The sequence below is a fragment of the Triticum dicoccoides genome, chromosome 2B (assembly GCF_002162155.2).
Source record: "Triticum dicoccoides isolate Atlit2015 ecotype Zavitan chromosome 2B, WEW_v2.0, whole genome shotgun sequence".
Lineage (NCBI taxonomy): Eukaryota > Viridiplantae > Streptophyta > Magnoliopsida > Poales > Poaceae > Triticum > Triticum dicoccoides.
In genome coordinates, this window is record NC_041383.1 from 159,804,997 (window position 1) to 159,829,679 (window position 24,683).

The 24,683-nt window shown below is 43.9% G+C and overlaps 1 protein-coding gene across 1 annotated transcript; it reads left to right on the top strand.

The window, feature by feature from the left end:
* Positions 1–10,911: 10,911 nt before the first annotated feature.
* LOC119362760 (C2 domain-containing protein At1g53590-like) lies at positions 10,912–18,243 on the top strand. Its single transcript, XM_037628016.1, has 12 exons — positions 10,912–11,475; positions 14,303–14,377; positions 14,517–14,660; positions 14,787–14,882; positions 14,968–15,099; positions 15,427–15,579; positions 15,675–15,716; positions 15,922–15,976; positions 16,076–16,168; positions 16,270–16,453; positions 16,570–16,696; positions 17,155–18,243. The coding sequence occupies exons 1-12, from the start codon at positions 11,350–11,352 to the stop codon at positions 18,001–18,003; spliced, it is 2,076 nt and encodes a 691-aa protein (XP_037483913.1). The 5' UTR covers positions 10,912–11,349; the 3' UTR covers positions 18,004–18,243.
* Positions 18,244–24,683: the final 6,440 nt, after the last annotated feature.

The following is a 24,683-nucleotide window of genomic DNA, read 5'->3' on the forward strand; positions in this document are numbered from 1 at the left end:
GAGGAGTCCATCCTCCCCAAGGCACCTCGGAGGTGCCTTCCCCCTTGAGGACTCTCCCCTTTTTCTTATATCTTGGCGCATGGGCCTCTTGGGGCTGGTGCCCTTGGCCCATATAGGCCAAGGCGCACCCCCTACAGCCCATGTGGCCCCCCGGGGCAGGTGGACCCCCCCGGTGGACCCCCGGACCCCTTTCGGCACTCCCGGTACAATACCGATAAAGTGCGAAACTTTTCCGGCGACCAAAATAAGACTTCCCATATATAAATCTTTACCTCCGGACCATTCCGGAACTCCTCGTGACATCCGGGATCTCATCCGGGACTCCGAACAACATTCGGTAACCACATACAAACTTCCTTTATAACCCTAGCATCATCAAACCTTAAGTGTGTAGACCCTACGGGTTCGGGAACCACGCAGACATGACCGAGACAACTCTCCGGCCAATAACCAACAACGGGATCTGGATACCCATGTTGGCTCCCACATGTTCCACGATGATCTCACCGGATGAACCACGATGTCAAGGACTCAATCAATCCCGTATACAATTCCCTTTGTCTAACGGTATTGTACTTGCCCGAGATTCGATCGTCGGTATACCGATACCTTGTTCAATCTCGTTACCAGCAAGTCTCTTTACTCGTTCCATAACACATCATCCCGTGATCAACCCCTTGGTCACATTGTGCACATCATGATGATGTCCTACCGAGTGGGCCCAGAGATACATCTCCGTTTACATGGAGTGACAAATCCCAGTCTCGATTCGTACCAACCCAATAGACACTTTCGGAGATACCTGTAGTGCACCTTTATAGTCACCCAGTTACGTTGTGACGTTTGGTACACCCAAAGAATTCCTACGGTATCCGGGAGTTGCACAATCTCATGGTCTAAGGAAATGATACTTGACATTAGAAAAGCTTTAGCATACGAACTACGATCTTTGTGCTAGGCTTAGGATTGGGTCTTGTCCATCACATCATTCTTCTAATGATGTGATCCCGTTATCAATGACATCCAATGTCCATGGTTAGGAAACCATAACCATCTATTGATCAACGAGCTAGTCAACTAGAGGCTTACTAGGGACATTGTGTTGTCTATGTATCCACACATGTATCTGTGTTTCCTATCAATACAATTATAGCATGGATAATAAACGATTATCATGAACAAGGAAATATAATAATAACTAATTTATTATTGCCTCTAGGGCATATTTCCAACAGTCTCCCACTTGCACTAGAGTCAATAATCTAGTTCACATCGCCATGTGATTAACACTCACATGTCACATCGCCATGTGACCAACATCAAAGAGTTTACTAGTGTCATTAAACTAGTTCACATCATCATGTGATTTAGACTCAATGAGTTCTGGGGTTTGATCATGTTTTGCTTGAGAGAGGTTTTAGTCAATGGGTCTGCAAAATTCAGATTCGTATGTACTTCGCAAATCTCTATGTCATATTGTAAATGCTGCTTCCACGCTCCACTTGAAGCTATTCCAAATGGTTGCTCCACTATACGTATCCGGTTTGCTACTCAGAGTCATTCGGATAGGTGTTAAAGCTTGCATCGTCGTAACCCTTTACGCCGAACTCTTTATCACCTCCATAATTGAGAAATAAATCCTTATTACTCCAAGGACAATTTTGACCGCTGTCCAATGATCCATTCCTGGATCATTCTTGTACCCCTTGACTGACTCATGGCAAGGCACATTTCCGGTGCGGTACACAGCATAGCATACTATAGAGCCTACGTCTGAAGCATAGGGGACGAACTTTGTCCTTTCTCTCTCTTCTGTCGTGGTCGAGCTTTAAGTCTTAACTTTGTACCTTACTACTCAGGCAAGAACTCCTTCTTTGACTGATCCATCTTGAACACCTTCAAGATCATGTCAAGGTATATGCTCATTTGAAAGTACCATTAAGCGTTTTTGATCTATCCTCATAGATCTTGATGCTCAATGTTCAAGTAGCTTGATCCAGGTTTTCTATTGAAAAACACCTTTCAAATAACCCTATATGCTTTCCAGAAATTCTACATCATTTCTGATCAACAATATGTCAACAACATATACTTATCAGAAATTCTATAGTGCTCCCACTCACTTCTTTGGAAATAAAAGTTTCTCATAAACTTTGTATAAACCCAAAATCTTTGATCATCTCATCAAAGTGTATATTCCAACTCCGAGATGCTTACTCCAGTCCTTGGAAGGATTGCTGGAGCTTTGCATACCTTTTAGCATCCTTAGGATCGACAAAACCTTTCTGATTGTATCGCATACAACCTTTCCTTACGAAGACTGGTAAGGAAACTCGTTTTGACATCCATCTGCCAGATTTCATAAATGCAGCTAATGCTAACATGATTCCGACGGACTTAAGCATCGCTACGGATGAGAAAATCTCATCGTAGTCAACTCCTTGAACTTGTGAAAAAACTCTTCTCCACAAGTCGAGCTTCATAGATGGTGACATTACCATCCACGTCCGTCTTCTTCTTAAAGATCCATTTATCTCAATGGCTTGTCGATCATTGGGCAAGTCCACCAAAGTCCATGCTTTGTTCTGATACATGGATCCTATCTCGGATTTCATGGCTTCTAACCATTTGTCGGAATTTGGGCCCACCATCGCTTCTCCATGGCTCGTAGGTTCATTGTTGTCTAGCAACATGACCTTCAAGACAGGGTCACCGTACCACTCCGAAGCAGTACGCGTCCTTGTCGTCCTACGAGGTACGGTAGTGACTTGATCCGAAACTTCATGATCACTATCATAAGCTTCCACTTCAATTAGTGTAGGTGCCACAGGAACAACTTCCTGTGCCCTGATACACACTGGTTGAAGTGATGGTTTAATAACCTCATCAAGTCTCCACCATCCTCCCACTCAACTTTTTGAGACGAACTTTTCCTCGAGAAAGGACCCGATTCAAGAAACAATCCCTATTGCTTCCGGATCTGAATTAGGAGGTATACCCAACTGTTTTTGGGTGTCCTATGAAGATGCATTTTATCCGCTTTGGGTTCGAGCTTATCAACCTGAAACTCTTTCACATAAGCGTCGCAGCCCCAAACCTTTAAGAAACGACAACTTAGGTTTCTCCAAACAGTGTCGTCTCAACGGAATTATGTGGTACCCTATTAAAATGAGTGCGGTTGTCTCTAATGCCTAACCCATGAACGATAGTGGTAATTCGATAAGAGACATCATGGTACGCACCATATCCAATAGGGTGCAACTATGATGTTCGGACACACCATCACACTATGGTGTTCCAGGCGGTATTAATTGTGAAACAATTTCCACAATGTCTTTGTTGCGTGCCAAAGCTCGTAACTCAGATACTCATCTTTATGATCATATCATAGACATTTTATCCTCTTGTCACGATGATCTTCAACTTCACTCTGAAATTACTTGAACCATTCAATAATTCAGACTTGTGTTTCAAAGTAAATATACTCAACATCTACTCGAATCATCTGTGAAGCAAGAACATAACGATATTCACTACATGCCTCAACACTCATTGGACTGCACACATCAAAATGTGTTACTTCCAACAAGTTGCTATCTTGTTCCATCTTACTGAAAAAGAGGCTTTTCAGTCATCTTGCCCATGTGGTATGATTTGCATATCTCAAGTGATTCAAAATCAAGTGAGTCCAAACGGTCCATCTGCATGGAGTTTCTTCATGCGTATACACCAATAGACATGGTTCGCATGTCTCAAACTTTTCAAAAATGAGTGAGTCCAAAGATCCATCAACATGGAGCTTCTTCATGCATTTTATACCAATATGACTTACATGGCAGTGCCACAAGTAAGTGGTACTATCATTACTATCTTATATCTTTTGGCATGAAAATGTGTATCACTACGATCGAGATTCAATAAACCATTCCTTTAGGTGCAAGACCATTGAAGGTGTTATTCAAATAAATAGAGTAACCATTATTCTCCTTAAATGAATAACCGTATTGCGATAGACATAATCCAATCATGTCTATGCTCAACGCAAACACCAAATGACAATTATTCAGGTTTAATACTAATCTTGATGGTAGAGGGAGCGTGCGATGTTTGATCACATCAAACTTGGAAACACTTCCAACATATATCGTCAGCTCACCTTTAGCTAGTCTCCGTTTATTCCGTAGCTCTTTTATTTCGAGTTACTAACACTTAGCAACTGAACCGGTATCTTAATACCCTGGTGCTACTAGGAGTACTAGTAAAGTACACATTAACATAATGTATATCCAATATACTTCTATCGACCTTGCCAGCCTTATGATCTACCAAGTATCTAGGGTAATTCCGCTCTAGTGACTATTCCCCTTATCACAGAAGCACTTAGTCTCGGGTTTGGGTTCAACCTTGGGTTTCTTCACTAGAGCAGCAACTGATTTGCCGTTTCATGAAGTATCCCTTCTTGCCCTTGCCCTTCTTGAAACTAGTAGTTTCACCAACCATCAACAATTGATGCTCCTTCTTGATTTCTACTTTCGCGGTGTCAAACATCGTGAATACCTCAAGGATCATCATATCTATCCCTGATATGTTATAGTTCATCACGAAGCTCTAGCAGCTTGGTGGCAATGACTTTGGAGAAACATCACTATCTCATCTGGAAGATCAAATCCCACTTGATTTAAGTGATTGTTGCACTCAGACAATTTGAGCACAAGCTCAATGATTGAGGTTTTCTCCCTTAGTTTGCAGGCTAAGAAAATCGTCGGAGGTCTCATACCTCTTGACGTGGGCATGAGCCTGAAATCCCAATTTCAGCCCTTGAAACATCTCATATGTTCCGCGACGTTTCGGAAACATCTTTAGTGCCTCAACTCTAAACCGTTTAACTGAACTATCACGTAGTTATCAAAACGTGTATGTCCGATGTTCGCAACATCCACAAACGACGTTTGGGGTTCAGCACACTGAGCGGTGCATTAAGGACATAAGCTTTCTACTGTCTGCATAATCGCTACTTTCAACTTCCAACTATATTTTCTCTAGGAACATATCTAAACAGTGGAACTAAAGCGCGAGCTTACGACATAATTTGCAAAGATCTTTTGACTATGTTCAGGATAATTAAGTTCATCTTATGAACTCCCACTCAGATAGACATCCCTCTAGTCATCTAAGTGATTACATGATCCGAGTCAACTAGGCCGTGTCCGATCATCATGTGAGACGGACTAGTCATCATCGGTGAACATCTTCATGTTGATCGTATCTACTATACGACTCATGCTCGACCTTTCGGTCTCTGTGTTCCGAGGCCATGTCTGTACATGCTAGGCTCGTCAAGTTAACCCTAAGTGTTTCGCGTGTGTAAATATGTCTTACACCCGTTGTATGTGAACGTAAGAATCCATCACACCCGATCATCACGTGGTGCTTAGAAGCGACGAACTTTAGCAACGGTGCACAGTTAGGGGAGAACACTTCTTGAAATTGTTGTAAGGGATCATCTTATTTACTACCGTCGTTCTAAGTAAACAAGATGCATAAACATAATAAACATCACATGCAATTATATAGTAGTGACATGATATGGCCAATATCATATAGCTCCATTGATTTCCATCTTCGGGGCTCCATGATCATCATCGTCACCGGCATGACACCATGATCTCCATCATCATGATCTCCATCATCGTGTCTTCATGAAGTTGTCTCGCCAACTATTACTTCTACTACTATCACTACCGGTTAGCAATAAAGTAAAGTAATTACATGGCGTTGTTCAATGACACGCAGGTCATACAATAAATAAAGACCACTCCTATGGCTCCTGCCGGTTGTCATACTCATTGACATGCAAGTCGTGATTCCTATTACAAGAACATGATCAATCTCATACATCACATATCATTCATCACATTCTTCTTGGCCATATCACATCACATAGCATATCCTGCAAAAACAAGTTAGACGTCCTCTAATTGTTGTTTGCATGTTTTACGTGGCTGCTATGGGTTTCTAGCAAGAACGTTTCTTACCTACGCAAAACCACAACATGATATGACAATTGCTATTTACCCTTCATAAGGACCCTTTTCATCGAATCCGTTCTGACTAAAGTGGGAGAGACTGGCACCCTCTAGCCACCTTATGCACCAAGTGCATGTCAGTTGGTGGAACCTGTCTCACGTAAGTGTACGTGTAAGGTCGGTCCGGGCCGCTTCATCCCACAATACCGTCGAAACAAGATTGGACTAGTAATGGTAAGCATATTGAACAAAATCAACGCCCACAACTACTTTGTGTTCTACTCGTGCAAAGAATCTACGCAATAGACCTAGCTCATGATGCCACTGTTGGGGAACACAGCAGAAATTCAAAATTTTCCTACGAATCACCAAGATCTATCTATGGAGAAACTAGCAACGAGAGAGAGGGGAGTGCATCTACATACCCTTGTAGATCGCTAAGCGGAAGCGTTTAAGAGAACGGGGTTGAAGGAGTCATACTCGTCATGATCCAAATCATCGGAGATCCTAGTGCCGAACGGACGGCACCTTCGTGTTTAACACACGTACAACCCGGTGACGTCTCCCATGCATTGATCCGGCAAGGAGAGAGGGAAAGGTTGAGGAAGACTCCATCCAGCAGCAGCACAACGGCATGGTGGTGGTGGAGGAGCGTGGCAATCCTGTAGGGCTTCGCCAAGCACCTGCGGGAGAGGAGGAGGTGTCACGGGAGGGAGGGAGGCGCCAGGGCTTATGGGTGCGGCCACCCCTCCCTCCCCTCCCTTTATATAGGCGCAAGAGAGGGGGAGGGCGCAGCCTTGCCCCTTCCTCCAAGGAAGGGGTGCGGCCAAGGGGGGGGGAAGAGTCCATCCTCCCCAAGGCACCTCGGAGGTGCCTTCCCCCTTGAGGACTCTCTCCTTTTTCTTATATCTTGGCGCATGGGCCTCTTGGGGCTGGTGCCCTTGGCCCATATAGGCCAAGGCGCACCCCCTACAGCCCATGTGGCCCCCCGGGGCAGGTGGACCCCCCGGTGGACCCCCGGACCCCTTTCGGCACTCCCGGTACAATACCGATAAAGTGCGAAACTTTTCCAGCGACCAAAATAAGACTTCCCATATATAAATCTTTACCTCCGGACCATTCCGGAACTCCTCGTGACGTCCGGGATCTCATCCGGGACTCCGAACAACATTCAGTAACCACATACAAACTTCCTTTATAACCGTAGCGTCATCGAACCTTAAGTGTGTAGACCCTACGGGTTCGGGAACCATGCAGACATGACCGAGACAACTCTCCGACCAATAACCAACAGCGGGATCTGGATACCCATGTTGGCTCCCACATGTTCCACGATGATCTCACCGGATGAACCACGATGTCAAGGACTCAATCAATCCCGTATACAATTCCCTTTGTCTAACGGTATTGTACTTGCCCGAGATTCGATCGTCGGTATACCGATACCTTGTTCAATCTCGTTACCAGCAAGTCTCTTTACTCGTTCCGTAACACATCATCCCATGATCAACCCCTTGGTCACATTGTGCACATCATGATGATGTCGTACCGAGTGGGCCCAGAGATACATCTCCGTTTACACGGAGTGACAAATCCCAGTATCGATTCGTGCCAACCCAACAGACACTTTCGGAGATACCTGTAGTGCACCTTTATAGTCACCCAGTTACGTTGTGACGTTTGGTACACCCAAAGCATTCCTACGGTATCCGGGAGTTGCACAATCTCATGGTCTAAGGAAATGATACTTGACATTAGAAAAGCTTTAGCATACGAACTACGATCTTTGTGCTAGGCTTAGGATTGGGTCTTGTCCATCACATCATTCTTCTAATGATGTGATCCCGTTATCAATGACATCCAATGTCCATGGTTAGGAAACCGTAACCATCTATTGATCAACGAGCTAGTCAACTAGAGGCTTACTAGGGACATTGTGTTGTCTATGTATCCACACATGTATCTGTGTTTCCTATCAATACAATTATAGCATGGATAATAAACGATTATCATGAACAAGGAAATATAATAATAACTAATTTATTATTGCCTCTAGGGCATATTTCCAACAACATATTCTACAAAGATCTTTATCGGTCAAACCGCATAACAACATACGTTGTTCCCTTTGTCATCGATATGTTACTTGCTCGAGATTCGATCGTCGGTATCATCATACCTAGTTCATTCTCATTCCTGGCAAGTCTCTTTACTCGTTCCATAATGCTTCATCCCGTTACTAACTCATTAGTCACATTGCTTGCAAGGCTTATAGTGATGAGCATTACCGAGAGGGTCCAGAGATACCTCTTCGATACACGGAGTGACAAATCCTAATCTCGATCTATGCCAACCCAACAAACACCTTCGGAGACACCCGTAGACCATCTTTATAATCTCCGAGTTACATTGTGACATTTGATAGCACACAAGGTGTTCCTCCGGTATTCGGGAGTTGCATAATCTCATAGTCAGAGGAACATTTATATGCCATGAATAAAGCAATAGTAATAAAACTTATCGATCATTATGCTAGGCTAACGGATGGGTCTTGTCCATCACATCATTCTTTAATGATGTGATCCCGTTCATCAATTGACAACACATGTCTATGGTCAGGAAACATAACCATCTTTGATTAACGAGCTAGTCAAGTGGAGGCACACTAGGGACACTTTGTTTTGTCTATGTATTCATACATGTATTAAGTTTCCAGTTAATACAATTCTAGCATGAATAATAAACATTTATCATGATATAAGGAAATATAAATAACAATTTTATTATTGCCTCTAGGGCATATTTCCTTCAATTGGCGGTTCCGGCGAGGGGGTGACCAAGGTCTCCTCTGACAAGGAGTAAGATTAGGAGTAATTTATTAGTTTGATGTAGGGGTAAAAATGTATACCTATCTCAACTATCAAATATTTATATGCTCTGAATTATCTCAATGTTACTTTGCTTTTTAGGATAGCCTGCAGCGGCGAAGCCACCCCACAACTAACTTGTATTTTTTTACTTTTTTCTTCACGATGAACAATAACCGTCATGTGATGTGTTTTACAACTGCTTTTCAAAAAAGCCATGGAGTCAGCTGACCCCACAACAAACATATAGGTTCGACACTGATAGCCTTGATGGTTGATGCTCTCCTGGAGCTAGGAAGTGTTGAAATAATTTGAGGTTTCCATTTTAGGTGCAGGTTTGAAAGATTCCGTAACCCATCACTACTTCCTAGGGGTGCAAGCGGCAAACCACTTCGTCACGCGAAACTTATCAACTAGTTCAAAATTTTCTCATCACTTGCTCAAAATTAAAATTACAATTTATACTCCCCCCGTCCAGTGTCGAAAAACGTCTTAGGCTGGCTATAGTTGGGGTAACATAACTAGTATCATGTACTTGGGACTCGCAAACATGCTTATGTGGCAGGCAATTAAAGAAGAGAGAGAAGGTAGTAGTAACATAGGTAGACATCGATCATAATAAATATTATGCAACTATGTGTCATGCATGGCAATAAATAAGACCATCTATGATACTACTTTATGATACTATGCACTATGGATGTAGTATCATACACTAGTATCATATGCATGATACTAGTATATATTACACACTTACACTCCACTGTGACTAGCCTGACCGGCCTTACGTTATGGAACAAAAGGAGTACCATGGTATTGTGTGCTATCCCGCCCCGCTTGCATCCATGCTACTTTCACATGGGCCCATTGCACTAATAAATTGAAGAACATTAAAAACTCTATTGTTAAATCACATCCGACCACTCCTACGTAGCTCCTCCAAAGGAGACGAATAAGAACACATCTAGGTGAGCCACCAGCCTACGCGCATAGTATTTGCGCGTAGACACGGCCAATCGCCTTGTGAAGCAGGTTGTCCCAATTAACGAGCATGCTAAAGTGTGTGTCTTCTTTCAATAAAAGAGAACACAATTCACAACAAACCAATCACATGAAGAAAAGTAGCAGAAAATACATCGTATAAACTGACCGCACAATGAGCATTTTTTTTCAAAAAGACATGCACTACATACATTTCTCAAAAGTTCCACACCGTAAAAAAAAATCAATGTTGCTCATCTTTTACAGAACACCTCTGGATTTTGTTTACATTTTTTGCATCCACGAGTGTCCTAACTTGTATCATTCCTTTTTTTCCCCAAATATCCCTTTTTTGGTAGTCTTGTTATATTTTCACAATCAAAGCGCACTGACATTCCTCACAGAAAAAAACGCTTTGACATGGAGGAAGCAACAGAGAATAACACCATGAAAAGTAGGCAGTAGGCACCCTGGCAAATCAGTAGCACAGGCCAAAATATGGCACAAAAGTGCAGGGCAAGTGCAAAGCATGTTAGCAGTACTCACCAGTGGCGCAACACAAAGTTTCCCATGCATAACGTGCAACCCTGCTCTCGATGTCGAGGATGATCGCAGAGCTTCTTCTACTTTCATTAGGACCCATACCTCTCAGTCAAATTGTTGCCCGATCCACTTGGATCAAATGCCACTGGACCTACCCGCACCATGCCTCTTTCTTTTAATTTGTGGTCGTGGTCAAACTGTGCTACTGCACACGTTGGCGGCTCCTCTTGCTTATCGCAATTAGGAACCGAGCTTAGTTTTGGAGACGAGAAAAGTCGTCCAAGCACAGCATCTTTTACTACTCTGTTCAACCGGCGCCTGCTACTGCTACTCGGTGCGGCCCGATGGTCGACGGTTTCCTTCCATGCTACGCGCGTTGAAATTGGGCACCAATTTGGACCCAACGACTCCACAAACACGCACCACTACATACATCAGCAAATAATCCATTCCCGACCCGTCGATGCTTAGCCGGGGAGGAAAACGGAAACGGGAAGACGGGCGCTACGCGCGCATGCCCCAAAAGGCCCCAAAACTCCATCCGATCCCATCAGATCAGATCCTCGGAAGCAAGCAAGCAAATTGAAAACCAGAGCGGGTCACGGACTCACGGGGGGCCCGCCGAGCCCCACCGCAGCTCCCGTGCCCGCGCCACGTGACCTCGCCTGGCAGCCAGCGCCCGCCACGTTCCTCCGCCGCCGCCTCCCGAGAGCGGCCGGTGTCCGCCTGGTGGCACATCCGCTGCGCCAGAGGCGACAGCAGAGGCTTCGCCTGCCGCGTCCTCTTCGTCGGTTTCATTTATTTTAGCCCCCGCCCCTCCCCACCCTTTGCCTCCTCGCCCCCACCGCACCGGCTCCTGTCGTGTCCCCTGCAGAGCACGCGCGCGCGCACGCCGAGGTTTCTTCCATTCCGCGCGCGCCGGCGGAGGCCCGATGGATATAACGGAGGTGACGGTGGTGCACCACGTCGCGCTGGTGCTGGCCGCGCTCTGGGCCGCCGGAAACGCCGGGTGGGCGCACCCGGCGCTCTTCCTCCTCGCCCTCGTCTACATCTTCGCGGTGAGTTACTCTTTCCCTGCCACACCGCACCTACCTACCCCTCCTCCCTGATCGCTTCCCCGCTCTTCCGTTGCATTGATTGGTTGGAGGTCGGCGCCATGGTTGCTATTGTCTAAATCGACCCCCTTTAATTTGAAACCTTTATTTCCGAATGTTGAATTAATTTCGTCCTCTGGTAATCTGGTTGTTCCTGGGGACTCCAAATGGAGTTCGGTTGCGAATCTGTGGCCTGCGCGAGTTTGGTTCTGCGGCAATTTTGAAACAAATTGTCTGGTGCCCGGCTGCTAATAATTTCCTCTGCTCCATCGCTGTGCTGTTGTAACTTCACATTTGACTGAGTGTTCGTCTTGATGCCAAGTTGCTATCATGACATGGAACCGTCAGTTTTGTGCGTGGAATCCGGAAGCCTGATCCGTTGAAATTTCTCATTTGCTTATAAGAGTACTTGATGTGATGGCCATTCAGAAAAAGAAAAAGAAAAACTATAAGACCTCAAAAAAGATCAAGAAAAACTATCAAGGGGTGACTGTTATAGTAGGAACAGTGAGGCTGATGTCTGAATATTTTTCTGAGACCGTCCTCAAATCTCCTACTTTTTTTAAAAAAAACTACCAGCTCGTTTACTTATTGTTCGAAAACGAAACATTGTGCATTGAATGAAGCCTGTGTGGCCGACTGGGTTACAAGCCAAGGAAAAGTTGCCTTCCTCTTGGATTTTTGGTTAGCTAGCTGTGAGCAAGAAGCCTTGCCTAGGACGTGTGAGGTCATAGAGGTGGTGGAACCGGTGAGGGAGGGACATATCTAATGCTTTTTTGGGATGTGGACATTCCTCACAATAATGTGGATGAGCTCTCCACAAGGGGCACTTTATTGCCTATGCACAGCCTTTTTCAGCACATTGTGGATGTGATTACAGCACCACCTCTTGCAGAAGAAATCCTCCCAAAAATAAATAATGGAATGCCAGATATGACTGACTGTAAGGGTATTGATCATTGGACCATATTTGAAGTCTCCCATTGGTGGATTGGCCCATGATGCAAGGGATAGCACATGTCTAACTGAAGATGGAGATGGTGCAGTGGTTAGCACATGCACAAAGGCAGGCCTTAATCAAAGCAATTTATTTTTATTTTTATTTAGTTAAAATCATTGTCTCAAACTTCTGAATTTATGCTATATAAGCAGAATTTTATTACTATTTAAGTGACCTTAACAATATTTTGCGTCAAAAAATTGGCAAAAAATATAGAACCACGAGCATTCTCGAAGCACACACCATTCATTAGGAGCGACCTTATCACACATCATTACCACCAACCATTTTACTCGAATCTGTAGCTTTGCTACCTTTGCAACTAGAGGCAATGAAGATTGTATTCCTTCATTCTCTTTCTTGGCATTAATAATAAGAAGAACCATAGGTGCACCAACCAAGGCAGAGATTGGAGATACTACGATTGGAGTGCAGTGACCGTACCCAAGATAGATCTGAACCGACGGTTGCGGAGAATAACAAGCACATATCAGTTAGTTAGCTGGTGGAGCAGACACGTCTCTTATACTCCCTCCGTCTCAAAATAAGTGTCTCAACTTTGTTCTAGCTCTAGTACAAATTTGTACTAAGCTCAAGACACTTATTTTGGGACAGAGGGAGTATATACTTAAATGTTCAGAGCCATTACACCGGCTTGCAGTGACTAATGAGCACATCTTAGTTGACAATTCGTACTTATGGAGTAGTTTAGATGATTACTGGTCAATCTTCCATCTATTTGTATTGGGATAAGAAGGCCCTTTTTATTGTGTGTAACTGTGTATTTCCTCGGTCAAGATATGACTACTTTATGATTTGGTAATTTGTTTGTTACATGGTTGTGTGACTTTTGCCTCTTTATCAAAAGTTCCATAGAAGTAGAACATTCATGCTGTCTAAATGGAAATCAAATAACATCATTGTCCAGTCCCATCAAACTTCATATTCAGTACATGGCTGCATTAGTTACTAGAATTAGACATCATCTGTACTTGTGCTGTGCAAATGTTATGCAGGTATCCAATTGCGCTGTTTCCACCTTAATAATATTTAGTTTGATGCATTGGAGCATTTTTATAATTAGGTTTTTCTTGACATGCATGTATGTTTGAAACAGTTGAACCATTCTCTTCAGTAACATGAGTCCTGAGTTTCTCTAAGGTAAGATGCATATTACAGCTGCGCTTACCATCTAACAATAGTACCAATTCCATAGGCTAGATTTCCAAGGGTAAAATATACTGCTTTGGAGTGTGTTGCTTTTTTTGGGGCACACTATGCCACACTCAAGTTAAGCAAGTTAGACTTTCCTAGGCTACGGTTTTGTTCCTGCCAAAGTTTTGCCTCTTGTGTATTCTATCCCAACATTCCATAACTTGTATGACAGATTTTGGAACCATAAAACTTGTGGCTGTCCACGCTGAAGAAGTGACAGTCTGTCGCATTGAACCAAGCCTCCCCTTATTTGTCCTATTGAGTTGCTGTCAAACAAAATTGAATGATCACAAAATGTATAACTATGCGTTCTATTACTTCACACAATCATTTCATTTTATGTTGTCATTTTCACCCAAAAGAAACTATACTTAAGTCAGAAAAATGGCTCTCTTCTTCATAAATAAAATAGGAAATAATGCCAAATTACACATCTGTACTATGAACAGAAAGAATTTCATATGAATTTGATCACATGGTAATAGTGTAACGCTATATGTATCCCATTTTGTCATTTGTTGATCTTCCTTTTATTTCCTTCATGGCATCCATGGCTTCTGATATGTTCCAAATCAGGTAAATGGACGGTACACGATGAGACTGAAGAAGCGATTACAGTTTGAGGAAAAGAGAAGTGCCAACCAAAGAAGGGTAGGCTACTGTACCTTCATGCAGTGATATCTTCCCTGTATGCACTTCTTAGGTGTAATTTTTTTATCAAGTTTTTCGGTTCTCATGTTGATCGCGAGCCCCCTTTCACTAGCTTCAGCTCACTTTATTTCTGGAACAGCTCCTCTCTGATGCAGAGACAGTGCGGTGGCTAAATTATGCTGTTGAGAAGATGTGGCCAGTTTGCATGGAAAGGGTTGCATCTCAGCAGTTCCTTTTGCCCATATTCCCCTGGTTCATAAGCAAGTTCAAACCATGGACCGCAGTAAGCTTGGATTTTGCACACACACTCTCAGTTTGCTTATTTTTTCATGTGCCTCTTAGGAGAACAAGCTACTGGCTGTCTTAGGAGTATTCTTGGTTGTCCATGACATACTTATTATATGTGCAGAGGAAAGCTGAGATCCAAAGCCTTTACTTGGGTCAGAATCCACCTATGTTTACAGATATCAGGGTCGTCAGTCAATCAACTGATGATGACCATCTGGTGTGTTAATGCGATACCTTTCATATAGATGTCTGCTCTGGTACTCACTACATAAATCTATAAAAATCGACATGTGATGTCCCAGGTTCTGGAGCTAGGAATGAACTTCCTTGCTGCAGATGATATGGATGCAAGGATGGCTGTACAACTAAGGAAGAGATTAGGGTTTGGTATTACAGCAAACATGCATATAACCGGCATGCATATTGAAGGCAAGGTAAGCAACTAACTGACATTTATGACCTACAGGCTTTACGCTAAGTAGGCGCACTATTGTTCAAGTGGGAGGGTGAAGTCGATTCTTTTAATATCCTCTGAACTCTTAATCTTAAGGAAAAATTGTTATGATTAAACATCTCATAAGGTTAGGTCTAGACTAAATGCGTGGACAAGAAAAAATGATGTCCCCGCAAAATGTAAATGGGATGATACAATCCACTAGAATAAGGGATACTCATATTTGTTTCCTCGGCTTCACTAAGATAGGGAGTTTAATACTTTAGGTTGCATTGTGCTCACCAGGCATGTCTGAATTTGTGTATAGGTCCTTGTTGGTGTGAGGTTTCTTCAACAGTGGCCCTTTATTGGGCGTGTACGAGTGTGCTTTGTTGAGCCTCCATACTTCCAGATGACAGTGAAGCCGCTATTTAGTCATGGGCTTGACGTGACTGAACTTCCAGGAATTTCTGGATGGCTTGTAAGTCCTCCTTTCGATGTGCTTTTTTACTTTATTTAATTGTCATTACATTTCATTGAGGGTACTGATTTCCCTTGGTGTATTCAACTTTTCAGGACAGAATGTTGGATGTTGCCTTTGGACAGACCCTTGTTGAGGTTAGATTACAGAAGTCATGCATTTTCAAAGAAGCATGTATTTTTTAACGTTATTTTTCTGTATATACTAGCAATTGTTTGAAAATAACAATGTGTAGAACAGAATGCCACAGAACAGGTGGGCATTCGTATGAATTTATTGAGTAGTTTCTTGTTCTCTTTTTGTATACACGATAAAGAATGTTCTTTAAAATTTCTTTTACAGCCTAACATGCTAGTTATTGATATGGAGAAGTTTGCCTCAGAGTCGGAATCTACAGGTAAATGACATGAACTAATTGTTGTGCTTCAACTTGTTCTTGATCTGACTAATTTATTCCACTGTCTGGAATTGATTTGCATCTATTATTATGTTGTAGATAATTGGTTTACTGTTGATGAGAAGCCACCTATTGCGCATGCCAAGGTAGAGATCATGGAGGGGGCTGACATGAAACCTTCTGATCCAAATGGTATGTTCTCAACACCAAGATTGACTCAACATTTCTTTCAGGAAAATACGACTACATATTTAGACGATTCTCTATGAAATGCTCATTGAACTGATGCGCAGGTTTATCGGACCCGTATGTGAAAGGCCAGCTTGGACCATACCGTTTCCAGACAAAGATCCATAAGAAAACTCTCAACCCCAAATGGCTGGAGCAGTTCAAGATACCAATTACTTCATGGGAATCATCCAATCTTCTTTCTCTTCAAGTTCGAGACAAGGACCATATCTTTGATGACCCACTCGGGTTAGTCTCTTCCACAAAGCCATAACATCTCTTACAATCATTCAAATTGTGTACGATTGATTACATGCTTTGCATATACGTGGCATTCTTATTTCTCGATGATGATTTTCATGCAGCAATTGTTCAATCAGTATCAATAAACTGAGAGGAGGACAAAGACACGATATGTGGATTCCACTAAAGCATATAAAGACAGGGAGGGTTCATATAGCTGTTACGGTACTTGAAGATGAAAATGGAAAGGTGAGAACAGATTTGAGATTTTGAATTATTTGTTTGTTCTGGATGGGAGAACTGGGCCTCGACCAGCTGGCTAGCTAGAGCAGACTGAAATGCTCACAGCCCCGCTGGGTTGTTCACTTTACTAGATTTTTGACCTCAGAACTCTTAACAGGTCAAATTTTAGTTTTTTAAGATCTATATTTAATAAGGCTCAGTCTCCGCGGTGGTGCTCGCCTTTCTTCTTAAAAGAATGCCACCAAGGGCTAGTCATGGTTGGTAGAGTTCCTATTTTTTATTCTGGTTGCCAGCCAGTTTTTAGTAACTGATGGAGACGCAGTAGAAATACTACTATTGTGTTTGTTTGGATAGAAACCGGTAAGGATCAGAGTTTTTGTTGTCGCTGAACCATGCATGAATTGTACCATACTATGCATCTTAATGCGAGCTAGTCGTTCACACATGCTCTATCATGCTTGCAGGTACCTAGTGACGAAGATGAACTGTGTGGAACACCCAAGGAGGGGAAAGCTAGCACACCAGGGTCTAGTTTTTCTTCGAAGACCAACACCGAGAGTGCATCTTCTGCGGGATACCGGAATATGACCGATGAATATGAACCTGTGGACATCAAAGGACTGGAAAAGGCTGGAGTCTGGGTACACCGGCCTGGCAGCGATGTCGCCGCTACCTGGGAGCCTCGGAAGGGGCGAGCGCGGTGCCAGGACTCCCAAATACTGCGGGAAAATGATGGCTGCAGCGATAGCCCTCGGTCATCGGTGTCAGAATCTCAGACAAGCAACTCCAGCACTGAAGAACCAGCCAGCGGTAACAAATCGCATCGCCACCTTCGCAAGGTGAAGAAGGGTTTGGTGAAACTGGCTGGAGCTATGCGCCACAACAAGAACTCCAAGAACACGAGCGATGACGAAGAATCCTCTCCGTGCGAAACGCCGCACCCCAACATACGGCCTGTTGGAGAAAGCAGGGTGTTGGTAACGTATGTCGTCGATGAAGACGCGAGGAGCAGCAGCATGGAGCGGAGGTCGGATGACGCGCACTCCAGTCCCGAGAGAGCCGGGGAAGAGAGCCCGACGAAGGGACAGCTGAGGAAGAAGGCGGCGCATATGGTGAAACATGCGGGGAAAGCTGCTCATAACCTGAAGAGCATGCTCAGCAGGAAAGGCCTTGACAAGGGCAGAGAAGACGAGTGCAGAAACGAGGAGGAAGGCGATCTCGATGTGAAGAGAGTTGATTCTTTTCCTGCACGCAGCGGCGCTATGGGCGATGCTGCGGAGTCCTTGGCTGGTGGGAAGGACAAAGCGCTGTAGAATCTGGGTAGTAGTACATATATAGGTTGACGTTTCTAGGTAGTTACATGAACCAAACCGCGCTGTAGAATGGACAACGTAGCATCATTTTGTTGTGTTAGACGAAGTGTCTCCGTAAATATTAATTGTATACCACGCGCATTACTGAAGGATGTTTTTGGCTGGCACCTCGGAGAGAAATGTACGTATATGTTTTGTGGCTGGCTCCTCAGAGAGAAATGCATCTCCGAGGGACATGAAGTTTTTGGCTCCCGGGTGCGTAAAATAGAAAAGAAAAGCAAAAAAAGATCAAAATTTCTGTTTTCTTTATGAAAATCATTTTTGAGTGTTTATCAGCGTGCAAACTTTTATGGTGAAAAACATTCAGGCTCTAGGCTAAAGGCTAAAGAATTAACAGGATGTTTCAGAAGCATTTTGGAGCATTGTTCTTGTTTTTGTTGCTCGGAAGAATGTCATTCTATCGCTGATCCATGTGATGCATCGGCGTTCCAGAGTAATAGTGATCATTCGGTGGTTTTGAAATCTTGATGTAATTTGTACTATGTTCGAATGTAAATGTTTTGTACTTCCCGTGAAACTTTTATAACAGATATATTTTTTCTTAAAAAGAAGCTAACCCATATTGTTGCAAAGAACATATGCTCTTTATAAAGGAAACTGTTATCGCGTTGTTCATGCTGGTCACAAATGTCATTCCATCACGAAGATGTGCAAGTATGTAGAAAACTGACCAATGTTGTTGGAAAAAAGAATTCAGTTTCTTTTTCATTTTGTTCCTATTTCTCATATTCCTACTGTTCATGGGAATCTGGGATTAGAATAACACTTACTATCCTATATACCACTAATAAATATTTGCTCTCAGCACTTCTTTCAATATATATACATGCGAACCAATCTATAGTTGGATGGTTAGAAGGACAGTGGTATCTTCAGCCAACGAGAGTTCAGGTCCTACATTCAACATTGGTGCCGTATTTTCTTGAATTTATTTTAGACCTTCTGGTGATGTGCGTTCAGCGGGAGGAGAAGCTCCCATCGATTACAAAGACATCTGTGGCGATTTCGTCAATCTAAAGATGATGTACCGACTTAGTCTCTTGGATGTGCTCATAGGGGTAGGATGTGCGCGCGTGTCCTCATAGGGGTGGGTGTGTGCTCGTGTATGAAGTGATGTAGGAAGGATCTGGCCACGCCTCGGGCCACCCCTCGGGCCTCCCCTCGCAAAGACACATTGGGCGAGGATGTGATTGATGGTCTCCTCCGCTTGGTCGCAGAACGGGCAGGCTTCTTGGTGGTCTAGTCCACGTCGTGCTAGTCTGTCTGAGGTCCAGCATGTGTTCCGTAATGCAAGCCACACAAAGAACCGGCTCCCAGTGGCGCCCTGGACTTCCACGTGAACTATGCCGCCGGTGCGGTCTGACGGCCCCAAAACCTTGCGTTGTATGTCGATTGCGTTGAGAAGGTTCCATTTGCTTCCCATGCCCAATGCATTGAGTCATCTTTGTCTTGGTCAGAGTTGGATCCTCTCTATCCGCTCCTGCAGTAGCAGGTATTCCTGTAGCATTTGTGGTGAGAGCTCTGGTCCAATATCCGTGGCCCATACTCTAGTAGTTACATTAGCTAAAGGATTTTCTTTTCATGACCAGGGCCATGGCATGGGCAGCCCGGGGCCTAGCTATGCTCATGCGTGTATGTGAGGGACTTTGATTGTATTGTGTTTAGAAAAGCATGTACACATGTTATCACACATGCCATCTCATAATTATTTCTATTTTCTTATCTTTTAGTTGCATGGTCCATTTTACTGTCTGTTTATTTTTCTTATCCATGCAACTCATCCACATTAATAAGTTATGGGACCACTAAGGATCAGACTACGGATCCCTTGCGTCCTATCTGACCACTGCCTGACCATAGTATGGGAACCATGGAGAGTAGCTAGATTTGCTGGCCGCGCGCTGCGTTGCTAGTTTCCCAAATTCAAACCAATCAATGCTAATTACATGGGAATTGCAATTATCTGCTCCCTGTTTCAACCTTTCCAGATTTTGAGGCAACTAAATTTGGATTTCAAGGAACATAGCAAAATGATATTCCATGCCACTCAATTTGTGCTTTAAGGTGCAAATTTCGTTTCCATAGTTGAATATTGCTTCCATATGAAGAAAATTTTCCAGTTATGGCGAACTGCATTTCCAGTACAACTTATAATCTTGCTTCGTACAAATAATATTTTGCTTTGACGGGCAAGTACATTGCTTCCCAGACAACTAGGGTATTTTTTTGTGTAGATTTTTGTTTCTTAAGTAGAAAGATGTGCTTCAAACTAAGAACGAGTTGTTTGGTGTAGCATTAGATTGTTTCAAATGTAACAAACATTTAGTTTCATTAATATTGCTTTCCCAAAATAGAACAGAATTTGCTTCCCAAGAAAATGGAGTTTGCTTCCAAGAAAACAAAATTTTGTTTTATCACCACTGCTTCTAACATAGAATAAACTTGGATTATAAAGGAAATAGTATTTGCTTCTAATGATGTCAGAATTTGCGACACGCTGACGGGACCATGGAAGCATTGGTCTACCTTGCCAGCCATGAAGAAGTTACAAGATATGTAGACGAGACCATGGAAGCATGCCCACTGGGTTGACGGGACCATGTTTGCAAGGAGTAGTGTCTACCATATCAGAGGGGCGACCACGAGCAATGAGGAACAGAGGGGGTGTGTGATGTCCTGCAACAACAACAACCTGGTTTCAAGATATAAGTATCAAGCATATAATTAGGTTGAAGTGAGAAAGCAAATGCATTATCATGTGTGTAGAGTGTACCTACTACCTAGTATCATATTTATCTGGAAGCAGGTTAGTGTTGTAGCTATTACTACTGTTATTAAAAGATGGAAGTTGTGTAGGTATGTTTGGAAGGTTACATAATAAGATTCATATTTATGAAAAAGAAAGTAAAGAACCATACACAAATTAGGATGGAAACATAGCATAATGTAAACTGAAATGCTTATGACAAGTAATAAGGCATTAAATGTAGAAATGAAGCATTTTAGGTACATAGAGGCTCAACAAATGAAGCATCACTGGAGATTATTTGAAGTAATATAAATAATGATGGAAGCATCACATGAGATAGTTTGAATTATCTACATGGGAATGCATGTATGTAGCACATTATGTCGAGGTAGAGTAGCAATGAAGAATTACTTTTTTTTTAATCGGAAGCATTACATTTTTTTTAATTTGAATCATTTCATATTTAGCATGAAGCATACAAGGCACATAGATGTGAGTAGTTGAAGCTCTAGCTTAATGGTAGTTGGTGGCATAAATTTGTATGTAGAAACCACAATTCGCTGAAATGCCTACATGCACTCAGCAAATAATGAAAGGGTTAATTATCCTTTTGCCCTCAGTGGTGTCCGTGTGCTCAGTTTTGCCCTCAGATGCGAATTGTGCTCAGTTTTGCCCCTAGTCCATGCACAGCTACTATGACGAGGCCAAACGGTCATATTTGAGTCCATTCCATCCGCCGACGTTAGTGGTTGTGGGTCCAAAGTTTACACGTGGGACCGCGTGGACGTGGGTCCGGAGCTGACATGTAGGCCCGTGTAACTAAATCTCCAAATCATTCGTAGGATCCCCAAATCACTCTGCCCCGCCGGCCGGCCGTCCTACGCCGCCGCCGCCACCTGCGCCGCAACCAGCAGCTGCCCCGCCACCAGCTGCACGGCCTGCTCCGTCGCTACCGTCCTGCGTCGACGCTCCACCGCTACCTGCGACGCCCGCCACCTTCCTGCGACGCCATAGGTGGGGCGCCCGCCACCTGCTCGACCCGCGACACGACCTCCTTCCATGCGCCCGGCCGGAGCGCTCAAAGGTGGGGGGCCACTAGAGCTGTTTGAACTAGGAGGAAGAACCCCAGGGCGAAATGGCGAGCAGCGGCGACCCCGGAGTATTTGGCGAGGCAGGCATCGGGCCGGAGATCCTCCGCGTCCACGACTGGGTTCCCGAGGGATAAGTCACGCATCCTATTTAGATTGAGCTTATTTATGCATTTGGAAAGTCGATTCGAGTAGGTTTGCCCAATTAGTGTGTTGATTGCGTCTCTGTTTTTCGTCAGTTAGGATGGAGTTGCGGTTTGCTTTCTTGGTGCAAATTAGAAGGGATCGGTACATATGCGATGCAAAGGATAAGAAGAAATACCAAGGAGGTTTTGATTATCGGTTGCCAATGGCTAGTAATTGGAGTTTCACACAATTTGGGGAGGTACTTTGTAGCCAATATCCTTGGGGTTTGCTTGATGAAGTGGTATACAAATACTATGATGGGGAAAAGAAATGGGTGACAATTAGTAATGATGAAGAGCTGGCTACCATGTTTTCTAGGCATAAAGAAAAAGATAATTTTCATGCGAGGCTGCAAATTGATGTGCTTGAGTAGGCATTTGGACCTAGGATGGCGGGTGCAACATCTCGGGGAGAACCAAGTCGTCGTAATGGCATCTCTAGCCAGAACAGTTCAGTTGGTGCACGACGATGTGGTGGCTCGTCAAGTGTGGGCAACAGCAGTAGGGTCCCCCTTGAAGTGGAGCCTGATGACTACAATTCTGGGGTTGATGAAGAGAAGTTATGTTCTGATGTTATTCAGAATTTACGACGGCCACCTCGGGCTGAAAACCAAGATGAGGCTCACAATGCAGTCCGTGTGGATGATGACGCGGTGGGTGAGGACGAAGACCTTGCAGCTATTGAATGGGACCCTTTGAACCCTCATATGGAAGAAGGTACAATTTTTGCATCCATGAATGAGTGTAGAAATGCACTTGTGACATACTGCATCAAGGTAGAACGTACTTTCAAAGTTGACAAGAGCGATCAAGTACGTTACAGAGTGCACTGTCCGACTGAGGGTTGTCCATGGAGGATGCTCGCATCTAAAATGCGAAATAGCACTAATGTTCAGGTCAAAGTGAACCCTTTTAAGCACACATGCCAGGAATCAACCCTTAGGAAGGATACAATCAATAGAGCCAAGTCAATATAGGTGGCAGAAGAAGTAAAGAAGTGGGTGAAAGAAAACCAGCAAGTGGGTCCAAAGGAATTGCAGAAGAACATCAAAGATAAGTTCAAGATAGATTTACCATACATGAGGTTGTTCAATGGTAAACAACATGCTATGGATTCTATTTATGGTAACTGGCAGGAAAGTTTCCAATTGTTGTATTCATTCAAAGGTGAAGTGGAGAGGACAAGCCCAGGTAGTATTGTAGATATTGATCACCACACCATGGAGTACACATTCAGGGGAGTGACAAAGACCAAGGAATGCTTTAGGAGGGTTTTTGTCTGCTTTGAGGCTTGTCGCCGGGTTTTTTTGGCAGGCCGCATGCCTTATTTAGCTATTGATGCCACTTTTCTCACAGGGAGGTTTAAATGACAGTTAGTAGAAACTTGTGCAGTTGATGCACATAGTTTTGTATTTCCAGTTGCCTACGGTGTGCTGGAGACAGAGTCTGAGGAAAGCTAGACTTGGTTTTTGCATAATCTGCGCCGGGCTATTGCACATCCCAATGGATTGGTCATTCATACAGATGCCTGCAAAGGTTTAGAAGTGGCCATGGACAATGTGTTCCCTGGAGTAGAGCATAGGGAATGCATGCGTCACCTTGCTGCAAATTTCATGAAGAAATTCAAAGGAAAGGTGTATACCGACAATTTATGGCCAGCATCTTTGACTTGCAATGTGAAGAAGCATAACTACCACTTGAGGCAGTTATACATGAATCCCAAAGTGAAAGAATACTTGGAAACACACCACTCCAAGTTATAGGCCAGAAGCCAATTCAGTGAGCTGAGCAAAGTTGACTATGTGCACAATAATCTAGCAGAGTCTTTCAACTCAACGATCCTGAAACTAAAGGGTCATTATGTGGTGGATTTGCTTGACAGGATAAGGATAGAATACATACAGAAATTTCATTATCGTGCAGGAATAGCCGAGGCAAAATTCATGGGCCACATTATCATCCCTGCCATGATGAATGAACTGAAGCAGAAAACTGTTGGGAAATGTAGCAGAAATTCAAAATTTTTCTACGAGTCACCAAGATCTATCTATGGAGAAACTAGCAACGAGGGGAAGGAGAGTGCATCTACATACCCTTGTAGATCGCTAAGCGGAAGCGTTCAAGAGAACGGGGTTGAAGGAGTCGTACTCATCGTGATCCAAATCACCGGAAATCCTAGTGCCGAACGGACGGCACCTCCGCGTTCAACACACGTACAACCCGGTGACGTCTCCCATGCCTTGATCCAGCAAGGAGAGAGGGAGAGGTTGGGGAAGACTCCATCCAGCAGCAGCACAACAACATGGTGGTGGTGGCGGTGCGTGGCAATCCTGCAGGGCTTTGCCACGCACCGCGGGAGAGGAGGAGAAAGAGAGGTAGGGCTGCGCCAACAAGAGAAGAACTTCGTGTGTTGGGCTGCCCCTTTGCCTCCACTATATATAGGGGGAGAGGGAGGGCTGCGCCCCCACCTAGGGTTCCCTCCCTAGGGGTGGCGGCAGCCCCAATCCCCATCTGGGTGGCGGCCAAGGGGGGGGGGAGAGGGGAAACTTGCCCCCCAAGTAAGGTGGGTGCGCCCCCTCCCCAAACCCTAGGCGCCTT

What these genes read in the sequence shown, in the direction of transcription:
- LOC119362760 (XM_037628016.1), top strand. Translation starts at nt 11,350, where the DNA reads ATGGATATAACGGAGGTGACGGTGGTGCACCACGTCGCGCTGGTGCTG. An exon ending in GAAGTGCCAACCAAAGAAGG is followed by an intron (nt 14,378 to 14,516) that starts GTAGGCTACTGT and finishes TTTCTGGAACAG; the next exon opens with CTCCTCTCTGATGCAGAGAC. An exon ending in CTCAGAGTCGGAATCTACAG is followed by an intron (nt 15,977 to 16,075) that starts GTAAATGACATG and finishes ATTATGTTGTAG; the next exon opens with ATAATTGGTTTACTGTTGAT.